Source organism: Pinus tabuliformis, chromosome 8 (genome assembly GCF_031772625.1).
Source record: "Pinus tabuliformis cultivar Carrire ecotype Pingquan chromosome 8, CPIR1, whole genome shotgun sequence".
Classification (NCBI taxonomy): domain Eukaryota; kingdom Viridiplantae; phylum Streptophyta; class Pinopsida; order Pinales; family Pinaceae; genus Pinus; species Pinus tabuliformis.
The window spans coordinates 1,414,144,406-1,414,157,819 of NC_142294.1; the positions used below are offsets into that span (position 1 = coordinate 1,414,144,406).

The 13,414-nt window shown below is 39.7% G+C and overlaps 1 protein-coding gene across 1 annotated transcript; it reads left to right on the forward strand.

Annotated features, from left to right (window-relative positions):
• The first annotated feature begins 3,843 nt into the window (after positions 1-3,843).
• Positions 3,844-8,139, forward strand: LOC149240886 (uncharacterized). The gene is made up of 2 exons (XM_089370347.1): positions 3,844-4,725; positions 4,930-8,139. The coding sequence occupies exons 1-2, from the start codon at positions 3,844-3,846 to the stop codon at positions 8,137-8,139; spliced, it is 4,092 nt and encodes a 1,363-aa protein (XP_089226473.1).
• Positions 8,140-13,414: the final 5,275 nt, after the last annotated feature.

Genomic DNA, 13,414 nt, shown 5'->3' on the forward strand with positions numbered 1-13,414 from the left:
AGAGGGGGAGAGGGAGAGAAAGCAGAAGAAGGATAGGGGGAGTGGAAGAGAGTGGGGAGAGGGAAAGGTAGAGAGAGAGGGAGAGGGGGAGGGTTAAGGGAGGAGCAGAGGGAGGGAGAGGGAGAAGGAGAGAGGAAGGGAGGGAGAGACAAAGAGGGAGAGGGAGGGAGGCAGAGAGAGAAGGGGTGGTAGGGGGAGTGATGGGGCGGGAGAGAAGGGGAAGCTCTTAATAAAGTTTTATAAACCATGAACCTTAAACGATAAACCCCAAACCCTAAACCCTAAAACATAAATCGTAAACAATAAACCCTGAACCCTAAACCCTATAAACTAAACCATAAACCGCAGGCATTTTAGAACTTTTTTAAAAGCATTTTGTAACTTTTATTTAAGTGTTTTATAAAATAATTTACTAAATTGTGGTAAAAATTAAACCATAGAACCTAAAACCTAAACCCTAAACCATAAACCCCAAGCCCTAAACCTTAAACCATAAACCCTAAGAATTTTATAACAATTTAAGAAGAATTTTGTAACTTTTTTTTAAGTGTTTATTAAAAGAATTTACTAAAGTGTTACAAACCCTAAACCATAAATGCAAAACCATAAACCCTTAACACAAAAACATAAACCCTAAACCCCAAAACCTAAACCCCAAACCCCAATCCATAAACCCTAAACCCTAACCATTTTATAACATTTTAAAAATTGTTTTGTAACTTTTATTTAAGTGTTTATTGAAATAAATTACCAAAATGTTGTAGACCCTAAACACTAAACCCTAAACCTAAACAGAAAACCCCGAACCCTAGACCCTAAACCCTAAATCCCAAACCATAAACCCTAATTCATAAATACTAAACCCTAAGCATTAAACACTAAACCCCAAACTGTGGATATTAAACCCTAAACCCTAAGCATTTTATAAGATTTTGAAAAGCATTTTGTAATTTTCATTTAATTGTTTATTAAGTGAATTTACTAAAGTGTTATAAACGCCTAACCCTAAACTGTAACCACAAACACTAAACCCTAAACTCTAAACTCCTAAACCCTAAACCCTAAACTCTAAACCCTAAACCCTAAACCCTAAACGTTAAACCCAAATAATTTTATAACATTTTAAAAAATATATTAACTTCTATTTAAGTGTTTATTAAAATCATTTACTAAAGTGTTATAAAACCTAAACCCTAAACTCTAAACGCCAAACACAAAACCATAAACCCTAAACCCTAATCAAATTGTAACATCTTAAAAAAAATTCTAACTTTTATTTAAGTGTTTATTAAGAGGATTTAGTAAAGTCTTATAAACCCTAGAATATTAACCCTAAACCCTAACCAATTTATAACATTTTAAAAAGTGTTTTTTAACTTTTATTTAAGTGTTTATTATAAGAATTTATTAAAGTCTTATAAACCCAAAATCTTAAGAATTTTATAGCATTCTAAAAAGAAATGTGTAACTTTTACTTAAGCTTTTATCAAAATAATTTACTAAGGTGTTATAAACCCTAAACCATAAAAACTAAACCCTAAACTAAAAACCCTAGAATGAAAAACCTAAACCCTAAATTCTAAACCCTAAGCCTTTTATAACATTTCAAAAAGTGTTTTGTAACTTTTATTTAAGTGTTTATTAAAATAGTTTACTAAAGTGTTATAAACCCTAAACCCTAAACCCTATAGCTTATACCGTAAAACCTAAACCCTAATTGTTTCATAACATTTTAAAAAGTGTTTTGTAACTTGTTTTAAATGTTTAATAAAAAAACTTACTAAAGTTTTATAAACTTTAAACCCTAATCCCTAAAACCTAAACCCTAATTAATTTATAACATTTTGAAGAGTGTTTTGAAACTTTTATTTAAGTGTATATTAAATACATTTAATAAAGTGTTATAAACCCTGAACCCTAAATGCTAAAGCCTAAGAATTTTATAACATTTTAAAAACTTTTTGTAACTTTTATTTAAGTGCTTATTAAAAGAACTTACTAAAATGAAAATTCCGAGTTCATTGTCGGGGAAGATTTGCTCGGCTCTCAATATGACCGGCGGCTCTGCAAGCGATTAGGGTTCCTCTGAAAACCCGTGACGGCGCCTCAGATTGAAGCGCTTCCTGCAATCCCTGACCCATTCCAGGCACGGTGATCGCATCGCCTCAGCACTGCGCAGGCCAGGCGCTATGGAAACACCACAGGGGGGGGCACCCGGGCCCTCCCCAATGCAGACGGAGAAGGATTCGGATATCCTTTTCGGTTCGATTAGCAGAGGAATAATAAACAATGAAAGTGCCACAGGGCAAGGGAACAGCAATACAGAAGATCAGCAAGGTCAGGAAAAAGGACCACAGGACAAGGGGAAAAATGACAAAGAAGAAACGCCAAAGGCCACCTCAGCCACCTGCAAACCTGTAGCTGCAGAGAGGCCCAGAATCGAACTACAAGGGCACCTGGTAAATGCCAGGATAGAATTTATGAAAGAGCATGCAATCATAGGAAAATTTATAGGTTTATGGCCAACAGAAAAAGCCCTCAACGGTTGGATAGCAGCCAAATGGAAACCAAAGGGAGATGTGCTGCTACAACTAGGACCGAAGGGCTTCTTCACAGTCATCTTCTACTGTGTGGAAGACAAACTCAGGGTGCTAGGTACAGGCCCACATTTCTTCAATGCTGCAGGGCTGTACATGCGAGACTGGAAACCCAGATTTAACCCAGATAAAGAAGACCTAACCTGGGCACCAGTTTGGATCCGGCTATATGGACTCCCTGATGAATATTGGGACGAAGATTCACTCAGAAGAATTGGAAATGGTGTGGGAGAATACATCAGGACAGCTGAAGAAACCAAATCCCGCAGATTCATTTCATATGCTCGCATATGTGTCTTTATAAGGTTAAATGAAGCGCTGCCAGAGTCGATAACACTCTCCCACTGGGATGAGGAATGGATTCAGCCCTTGGACTACGAACAGGTGCCCTTCCGATGTAGAAGATGCCATGCTCTGGGGCACTTATTCAGGGACTGTCCGCTAAATGCCCCAGATCTGTCTCAGAACCCCACCACCAAGCCAAATCAAGATGGGTTCACCAAAGTAACCAGCAGAAGGCGATCGCACCGGAAAAATGCCAGCGGGCAAAAGTCTCAATCGAATAACCACAAAGACCAAGCATCCAAGAATAGTTTTGAAATCCTCAACAACATTCCGGAAGAACGACCCATGGAAAATCCCAGCAAAACTGACCATCCATCCTCCTCAAGCCGCCCCCCTCCCTCCTCCCCCCCCCCCAACTCGAAAACCCCTATCATTACTCCCACCATTTTATCTAGAAATCAGGAGGATCTGGGGATTACACCAAGAATATGGAGATAGACGGGAAACAAAAATCTGCCCAGACTTCAGAGCCTGCACAGGAAGACAACAGTGTCATAGAAATAATGGAGGAAGAAGCTGAAAACGTGGACCTTCACGGGCTGGACATTAATGAACTAGAGTTAGCATGCAGGAAAAGGGCCTTTGAATCCATCGCTGAAACTGACCTAGAAAAGTTGGAGATGGTCATCTCCAAAGTCTATCAACAACAGCAGTTAGGGATTCAAGCGGGAAGCACCTGGGATGGTAGATTGCGTCCAAAGGATTTTAAAAAGAGAGGAAGGAAAACAGTTCTTCAAAGAACAATAGAGCTTGGAGAAGTCCTAGTGGATTCAGGCCACTATGCGAAGCTTACGAAATACTTCAGCCCCTCTCAACCCAGTTATCAATGAAGCTCATCTCCTGGAATCTTAGAGGCCTTAACGGCCCTGCAAAATATAGAATGCTCAAAAACATGATAAAAATGGAGAAGCCGCACATATGCTTCTTTCAAGAAACCAAATGTACTAGCGATACTCTGGGACGAATACTCTCCAAGGCCTGGCCGGGCTGCCATTCTGTGGCTGTGGATGCGACTGGAGCCTCGGGAGGACTTGCCATAGCCTGGAACACTCAAGCTATAACTCTTACGGATTTCCATGCAGCCCACCATCTCATTCAGGCAGCCTTTCACATTATAGGCACTCAGGTACATGGGAACTTATCTAATGTTTACTTCCCACAGGATGGAGGCAGTAAAAAAATACTCCTTGACACCATCGAGGCACTCAGTAACAGCAGACAACATCCTCTCTGGATTGTGGCGGGGGATTTTAACATGATCACCCGACTAGAGGATAAAATCGGGGGAAGAACCAGATTGGAACCTGAAGTGGAACACTTCAAGGATTTCATCCTAAATGCCTCCCTTATTGATCTGCCCTTTTGTAATGGTATCTACACTTGGAGCAATCACAGGAAAGGGAAGCATCAGATTGCCTCCAAGTTGGACCGATTCCTGCTATCGGACAACGCAGTGCACATCGGGGGAGATTTCAATGCGGAGATTCTGGCTCACTCTGGGTCGGATCACTGGCCAATTGCCCTGCAATGGCAAAGACCAGGGAGCAGCACCAGGAAGCCATTTCGATTTGAAAAATTCTGGCTAACCCACCCGGCATTCAAGGACTTCGTCAAAACTATTTGGGCCTCCTTTGTTCCTCCAGAGGGCACCAAAATGTTCATACTCCAGCAGAAACTAAGGTACCTAAAAAGTCACCTCAAACAATGGAATAAGGAGACCTTTGGGAACATCTTCGAAGCCCAACAACAACTCAATCAGGAGCTCAAGCTTCTCCACCAGACGGTCATCAATTCAGGGCATACAGAGGCTACACTAGAAGAAGAAAAGCGCATCTACAATCAACTTGAGGAAAGAAGAAAACAAGAAGAAATTTATTGGAAACAGAAATCAAGGGTGAGATGGCTCAAAGAAGGAGAGCGTAATACCAAATTCTTCCACAACACTACAGTGCAACGAAGAATGCACAATAAGATCTCATTCATCCAGAACCAGGAAGGAGGTAAAGAGGAGGAGCATGAGAAAATTGAGGAAACCCTCCTCAATCATTTCAAACAAGTCCACCAAGAACAAACAGGGGATCGGACGGCAGTTATAGAGAAAATCACAAGCAACATTCCCAGGTTAATAACGGAGGAGCAAAACGATCTGCTCATGAGCCCGATTCTCAGCCACGAGGTGGATGAAGCAATGGCGCAGCTTAAAGAAGGTAAGGCTCCCGGTCCTGATGGCTTTACCACTGATTTTTTTCATGCTTTCTGGGATATGATTAAGGTAGAGGTTTGGCAAATTGTAGAGGAATCTCGAGCCCTTCGATGGATGCTGCCCTCTCTAAACTCTACCTTCATCACTCTTATTCCCAAAGAAGAGAACTCCATCACCCCTGACAAATTCAGGCCCATAGCCCTATGCAATGTTCTCTATAAAGTCATTACAAAAGTCATAGCCAACAGGCTCAAGCCCCTTCTCCCTCAAATCATCTCACCTGAGCAATCAGGCTATGTGGAAGGTCGACAAATAATGGATGGTATAATGCTCTCCCATGAGATCCCTCACTCACTCAAGCTCTCCAAAAAAGCGGGCATGTTACTCAAGCTTGACCTATCCAAGGCATTTGACAAACTCAGCTGGGCCTATATTCAGAACATGCTGAGAGCCTTTGGTTTCTGTGCCACTTGGGTAAGATGGATAATGAGCCTCATCTCCTCCTCTCACTTTTCCATTCTTGTCAATGGGCTGCCTTCCAACCCCTTCAAGCCCTCCAGAGGCATCAGGCAAGGGGATCCTTTATCCCCCTTCTTATTTGTTATAATGGCGGAGGGCCTAGGTCGGCACATCAAGCAAGCTAGGCAAGATAATCATATTCGGGGTATCTCAATCCACAACTCCCCTGCTTCCACCCACCAGCAGTTTGTGGATGATACCATGCTGTATGGCCATCCCTCTGCTCAGGAAGCCTCCTGTCTGAAATCTTTGCTTAATGATTTCTCCAAAGCTTCAGGCACCCAAATCAACAGCACAAAATCCGAAATTTTCTTCTTCCATACCCCTCCCTCTGTCAAGCGCGCTGTCTCTCGCATTCTGGGTTTTCAAACGGCCTCTCTCCCTTCCACTTACCTGGGAGCGCCTCTCACCGCCTCTGCCTTAAAGCAACCAGCTTGGAGACGACTTATTGAGAAAATGGAAGGTAAATTGAACCTGTGGACTCACCGCTCCCTCAACTTAGCAAGTAGAGCAGTGCTCCTCAAAGCCATCCTTCAAGCCATGCCCCTATACTTGTTCTCCATCCTAGCTGCTCCTAAATGGGTCCTGAAAAGGCTGAGAAACTTACAGCGCAATTTTCTTTGGGGAAGTTCAGCTACCAATCATAAATGGGCGCTTGTTAAATGGGACACCACCAGCAAGCCCAAGCACAAAGGTGGAATTGGCCTCCGAGACCCTGAACACAGTAATATCATCATGACCGCCAAAATCTGGTGGCAATGGTTAACAAATCCGGACAAACCATGGGCCAGAATTTGGATTGCCAAATACACCAACAATATGCCGCATGCAGAGCTTATTCGACTCACTCCCACAAGTACAGGCTCACTCATTTGGAATGCGGCCAAGCAGCACCACCAATTGATTCAGAAACATAGTTTCTGGGAAATAAGGAATGGTCAACATGCCAGATTCTGGCACGATGCATGGAACCAACTTCCCAAACTATCCAATGCACTACCAGCAGCTATTATTCCAGAAGGGCAAGAGCAACAGCATGCCAAAGTCCACCAATTCTGGAATTCGGACACAGGAAGCGGCTTCAGGAAATGGCTTGCTAGCAGCCAAATAATCACCACCAACAGAACGCAGGAAGCAGCAGCCCTTAGCACTGAATTGGCTAAAAGAAGAATTAAGCACAACATCAATGACGACATCCTCAGATGGGGCTACCTCCCCAAGGGCGCTTACTCCACCTCTGAAGCCTACAATCTTTTGGAAGACCCTCCCGTCAAACCTGATCCTCTATGGTCCAGAATTTGGAGTTTCAAAACATGGCCCAAAATCACTCACTTTCTGTGGCTAGTGGGACACAAAAAAATTCTCACATGGGACAAATTGCAAAAACGCAACTTCCATGGGCCCTCAGTTTGCCACAATTGCTTTCAGAATGAGGAAACATTACAGCATCTTCTAGACTCATGTCCGCTTGCTACTCAACTATGGGAGAAGATAGAATTTAGGAGTCAAAGGCGTTGCAGAGAAATGGGAGGCATAATAAACACCATTAGGCAATGGCCTAAAAGCCCTTACAAAAGTGGCCTGCTTAATCATCTGTGGAACCTAATTCCAGGTTTTCTCCTATGGAATATTTGGAAGGAACGGAATAGGCGCATTTTCAAAAACAGCAGCTTGAACAGGGAGGACATATGGAACAGTATGCACGCCAACATCCAAGAAACCATGTTACTGAAGTCCTGGACCCAACAAGATCTCCCAACTGAAGACAATGAGAAAAACATATTATCTAATTGGGGACTGCAACTGACACAAGAACCAACCTCTCAGCAAGCAGCAAATAACAATGATAAGGAAAAGGAAAATTGGGAAGCCCCGCCTATCCATTCATACAAACTAAACTTTGATGGCGCTTCCAAGGGCAATCCGGGACCTGCAGGATTTGGAGGAATCATCAGAGATCACCTAGGAACTCTGCAACAACTCTACTTTGGCAATCTAGGTTGGGATACCAATAATTCAGCAGAGCTGGAGGGCATGTGGCAAGGACTTCTTACTGCAAGGAGACACAATCTTCAACCACTGATAGTGGAGGGGGACTCCCAAATACTCATAAACATGGCTATTCGGATCCAGAATGGATCGAAAGCCAGGAAAATCGCCAATAGTTGGAGACTAGAGGCCAGACTCAGTAGCATGGCGGAGGAAATTGGCAACTACAATGCTATCTCTTTCAATCACACTAAAAGAGAAGGTAATAAAGTGGCTGATCTTCTTGCCAACATAGGGGTTGATTCAGATAAGGCCTTCCTTGAGGGACACCTGAACATCATCCCAAATAATCAAAGGAAGCAGGAATGTGAGAGTCTCATCCATAGGGACAAAGAGACCCCGGATGCGGGTGGCGGGACGGCAACGTTGGGCATGCCACATGCTATGCATGGGCTGCCCCGTGTAGACAATACGGCTTCCATATGAAGGCCGTCAACTGGCACTTGAACCCCCAGCTGCGATTAATGGAATTAATGGTGCGGGCGGTAGGTTTATGGATCTGTACAGGGCACTTAATGCGCGCCTGTTTCGAGAGCATGAGGCAGAGCATAACAAGAGCGATGGAGGGCGTAAGGAATGTATGTCTGGAGAATTTGGGAAAAGAAGGAATTGCAGAGAGCCGAGGCGGTGGCAGCTCCGTCGGGTTTCTTGTGGTTACTATCACTGCCATAGCCTCTCTGGTTACTGGTCTTGTAGTCGGTGGCACTTGGCTCAATTGCTGGGTGAGAACCGGAATTGGTCCACCTTGCCACCAAGGAACGGGTCTCAGAGAGGAAATTGGGTACCAGAGAAAGATTTGGGAAGTAATAGGTTCAGTCTTCGACTCCAAGCTCACCTGCACACACACAAGAGCAGAGTCAGTTTCACCATGGTTAAACTCCGTCAGCGACAGCCGTGTAGGAGAGGTCCAGCTAGAGGCTCTTCCTCGCGAGCTCCAGCAGTGGATGAGCATCACCACTGTTGTTGCTGCTATTGCCACCGAAGAGCCAAAGCTACTCCACTTCCCATCAGCCAGTTTTTGGAGGTTGGAAGTGCTAATGAGGACAACTCAGAGCCTCCCTCCTTTGGCTCAGTGGTTTTCACATTGCCAAGTGCTGAGAGCAACCCAGGGCTCAGTGCCCACATCTCAGTTATGTTCACAAGAACTCTGGAAGAAAATGGGGAAACTGCCCCTCAAAACTCGCAGAAGAAGCAAGCGGAGGGCAAAGGCAAAGAAATTGTCCAAGGAGTACAGGAAGCAGGGGAACAAAGCTCCGCTTTGGAGCCACCAGCGTCTGAGGCTGGACAGCACGAATCGTTTCCTCCTGTGGGACCAGCTCCTCCGGATATTGATGAAGAAACATGGCGAAAGATGTGGGAGGGTAGACCAGAGGGAGAGGGCTGGGCGTATATCGTGGAGAACAACAGCCTTGCCGACGAAGCTGATGCCTTCCTCGCGTCCCTTCCTTCTTCCTCAACACATCGTAAGGATTAAAATTGACACGGGTAATTCTCTCTGGCGCTTTCGTTTTGATGGCTGGCAGTGGATGCCTACATATTCGCCTTCTGTAATTTTGATTGGGAGCTGGTCTGGTCTTACTTTCAGTTGGTCAATTCTCAATTTCAATTTTGTCTGGTTGCTAAGTCAATCCCATCTGGCAATTCGCCCCTGGTTGTTAAGTCAATCCCATCTGGCAATTCGCCCCTGCGTGGGTAGTAATGTTTTGAATCCTCTTCCTGGGGCTCCAAGGGGAGCCCGCTGACGTCTAATTCTGGTTTTGCATATGTGGTCTGGTGCTGCCCCTGCGTGGGAGCGTTACTTCTGTGCTTGGTCTGTTTGGTTTTGTGAAGGCTTTCCCGGAGAGGGAGACCTCAGAATTTTGTTCTTGGTTCCCAGAGAGCTACCAGAAGCCCTGGAAGACTTGCTTCACAGTTTGTAATTTTCACTTGTACAGTTAATATATGAATTAGATAGCCTTTATGTAGAAAAAAAAAAGAACTTACTAAAATGTTATAAAACCTAAATCCTAAACCCTAAACCCCAAATCCTAATCCCTCTACCATAAACCCTAAGAGTTTTATAAGTATCTATAATAAGGGAGGACAAAAATTGGGTATGTGAGTGTAGGAGGGATAAAATTGTGGTACATGAGATACCCCGACCTTTGTTTTTCCACCCTTCTCCATAAACCTATTTTATTTTATTTATTTTTCTCCATAGCTCCTCGAGGCTCAACTAGATGAATGCATTATGTGAAATATGTAGCAACGGATACCCACCTAAGGTGGGGTGGTTCATCCCTACACCCTAAACCCTAAACCCTTAACCCTAAACTCCAAACCATAAGCCATAAACCCTAAACCCCAAATCCTAAACACTAAACCCTAAGAATTTCAGAACATTTTTAAAAATCTTTTGTAACTTTTATTTAAGTGTTTATTAAAACAATTACAAAGGTGTTATAAATTTTATTTAAATGTTTATTAAAAGAATTTACTAAAGTGTTATAATCCCTAAACTCTAAACTATAAACCCTAAACCCTAGACTTAAAACCCTAATCCCTAAACCCTAAACACAAACCCTAAACCCTCAAAATTTTATAGCATTTTAAAAATGGTTATGTAATTTTTTTTAAGTGTTTATTAAAATAATTTACTAAAGTGTTGTAAACCATCAACCCTACCCTAAACCCTAAACCCTGAACAATATAGCCTAAACCCTATACCCTAATCGCTTTATAACATTTTAAAAGTGTTCTGTAACTTTTATTTAAGTGTTTATTAAAAGCATTTACTAAAGTGTTATAAACCTTAAAACCTAAACCTTAAACACTAAACCATAAACCCTAAACCCTAAGCATTTTATAAACCTTAAACATTCTACCCTAAACCCTAAACCCCAAACCCTAAATCCTACACCCTAAACCCTAAAACCCAAACCCTAAACCCTAAATCGTAAATGTAACACATTTTATAACATTTTAAAAAGCATTTTGTAAATTTTATTTAAGTGTTATAAACCCTAAACCCTAAACTCTAAAGCCTAAACTCTAAACTCTAAAGCCGAAGCCACAAACCCTAAACCCTAAAGCCTAAACCCTAAATCCTAAGCATTTTATAAGATTTTAAAAACTGTTTTGTAACATTTATTTAAGTGGTTATTGAAATCATTTACTAAAGTGTTATAAACCCTAAAACCTAAACCCTAAACCTTAAACCTAAAACCCAAAATCAAAACCCAAAAGCCTAAACCCTAGGCATTTTATAACAATATAAAAAGCGTTTTGGAATGTTCATTTAAGTATTTATTAAAAGCATTTACTAAGGTCTTACAAACCCTAAACCCTAAATCCCAAAAGCCAAATTGTAAACACTGAACCCTAAGCATGTTATATCATTTTAAAAACAATTTTGTAACTTTTATTTAAGCATTGACTAAAACCATTTACTAAAGTCTTGTAAACCATAAACCCTATGCTAAACCACCCTAAACCCTAAACACTAATCATTTTATAACATTTTAAAAATCTTTTTGTAACTTTTATTACAGTGTTTATTAAAATTAATTTACTAAAGCATTATAAACCCTAAACACTAAAGCCTAAACTCTAAACCCAAATCCTCAAAACCTAAACCCTAAACCTTAAATACTAAACTCTAAGCATTTTATAACAGTTTAAGAAGTGTTTTGTAACTTTTATTTATGTGTTTATTAAAATCATTTACTGAACCCTCATAAACCCTAAACCTTAAACCCTAAACCCCAAACTCTAAACCCTAAGAATTTTATAACATTCTAAAAAGAGTTTTTTAACTTTTATTTAAGTGTTTATTAAAGGAATTTACTAAATCCTTATAAACCCTAAACCCTAAAACATGAACCCTAAACACTAAACCATAAACCCCAAACCTCAAACTCTAAATACTAATCATTTTATAACATTTTAAAAACCATTTTGTAACTTTCATTTAAGTGTTTATTAAAAGAATTTTATAAAGTGTTATAAATCCTAAAACCTAAACCCAAAACCCTAAGTATTTTATAACATTTTGAAAAGTGTTTTGTAACTTTTATTTAAATTTTTATTAAATTAATATACTAAATTGTTATAAACCCTAAAACCTAAGCCGAGGACTGTAAACCCCAAGCAGTTAACCCTATACCCTAAACCTTAATCATTTTATAACATTTTAAAAATCATTTTGTAGCTTTTATTTAACTATTTATTAAAATAATTTACTAAAGTGTTATAAAACCTAAACCCTAAGCCCCAAACACTGCACTTAAAATAATTTACTAAAGTGTTATAAACCATAAAACCTAAACCGTAAGCATTTTAGAACATTTTAAAAAGTGTTTTGTAACTTTTATTTAAGTGTTTATTAAAAGCATTTACTAAAGTATTATAAACCTTAAACCATAAACCTAAAACCCTAAAACCTAAACCACCAAACGCTAAAACCTAAACCCTAACCATTTTATAACATTTTAAACTTTTATTTAAGTGTTTCTTGAAAGAATTTACTAAAGTGTTATAAATCACAAACCCCAAACCCTAAACCATAAACACTAATTTTTTTAATATTTTAATTTTTTTTTTGTAACTTTAGTGTTATAAATCCTAAACCATAAACCCTAAAACCTAGAACCTAAACCAGAAACCCTAAACCCCAAACTGTAAAGCCTAAACATTAAGAATTTTATAATGTTTTAGAAAGTGTTATGTAACTTTGACCTAAATGTTTATTAAAAGAATTTACTAAAGTGTTATAAAACCTGAACCGTAAACCCCAAACCCTAAACCCTATATCGTAATGCTTAAAGCCTAAAGGATAAACCCTAAAATAATTTACTAAGGTCTTATAAACCTTAAACCCTAAAGCCTAAAGCTTGAGAGAATTTACTAAGGTCTTATAAAATCTAAACCATAAACTCCAAAACATAAACCCTAAACCCTAAGCCCTAAACCCCAAACCCTAAAACCTAGGGATTTTATATCATTTTAAAAAGTGTTTCATTTCAAAAGTGTTTACTAAAACTATTTACTAAAGTTCTATAAAATCTAATCCCCTAATCCCTAAACCCTTAACCTTAAACCCCAAACCTTAAACACTAAAAGACCCTTAACCCTAGAAACCCTAAAAAGCCATAAACCATAAAAATCCATAAACCTTAAAAAACCATAAACCCTAAACCCTAAAAACCCTAAAAACCCCTAAACCCTAAAAACAATTTTTTAACTTTTTTATAAATGTTTATAAAAAAACTTATTAAAGCATTATAAACCATAAACCCTAAACCCTAATACCCACACCTCCAACCTAAACCCTAAACCCTAAACCATAAGCACTTTATAACATTTTAAACACCAAACCCTAATCCCTAAGTATTTTATAACGTCTTAACAAGCGTTTGTAACTTTTTTTTAGTTGTTTATTTTTACTAAATTGTTATAAACCCTAAACCCTAATCATTTTATTATAATTTAGCAAGAGTTTTGTAAGTTTTTAAAACCCTAAACCCTAAACATTTCATAACATTTTAATAAGCATTTTGTAACTTTTTTGAAGTGTTTATTAAAAGAATTTACAAAAGTGTTATAAACCCTAAACCCTTAAACCTACACCCTAAGAATTTTATAAAAATTTAGCAAGAGTTTTGTAACTTTTTTTAAAGTGTTTATTAAAAGAATTTACTAAACTGTCCCTCAAACATAAACC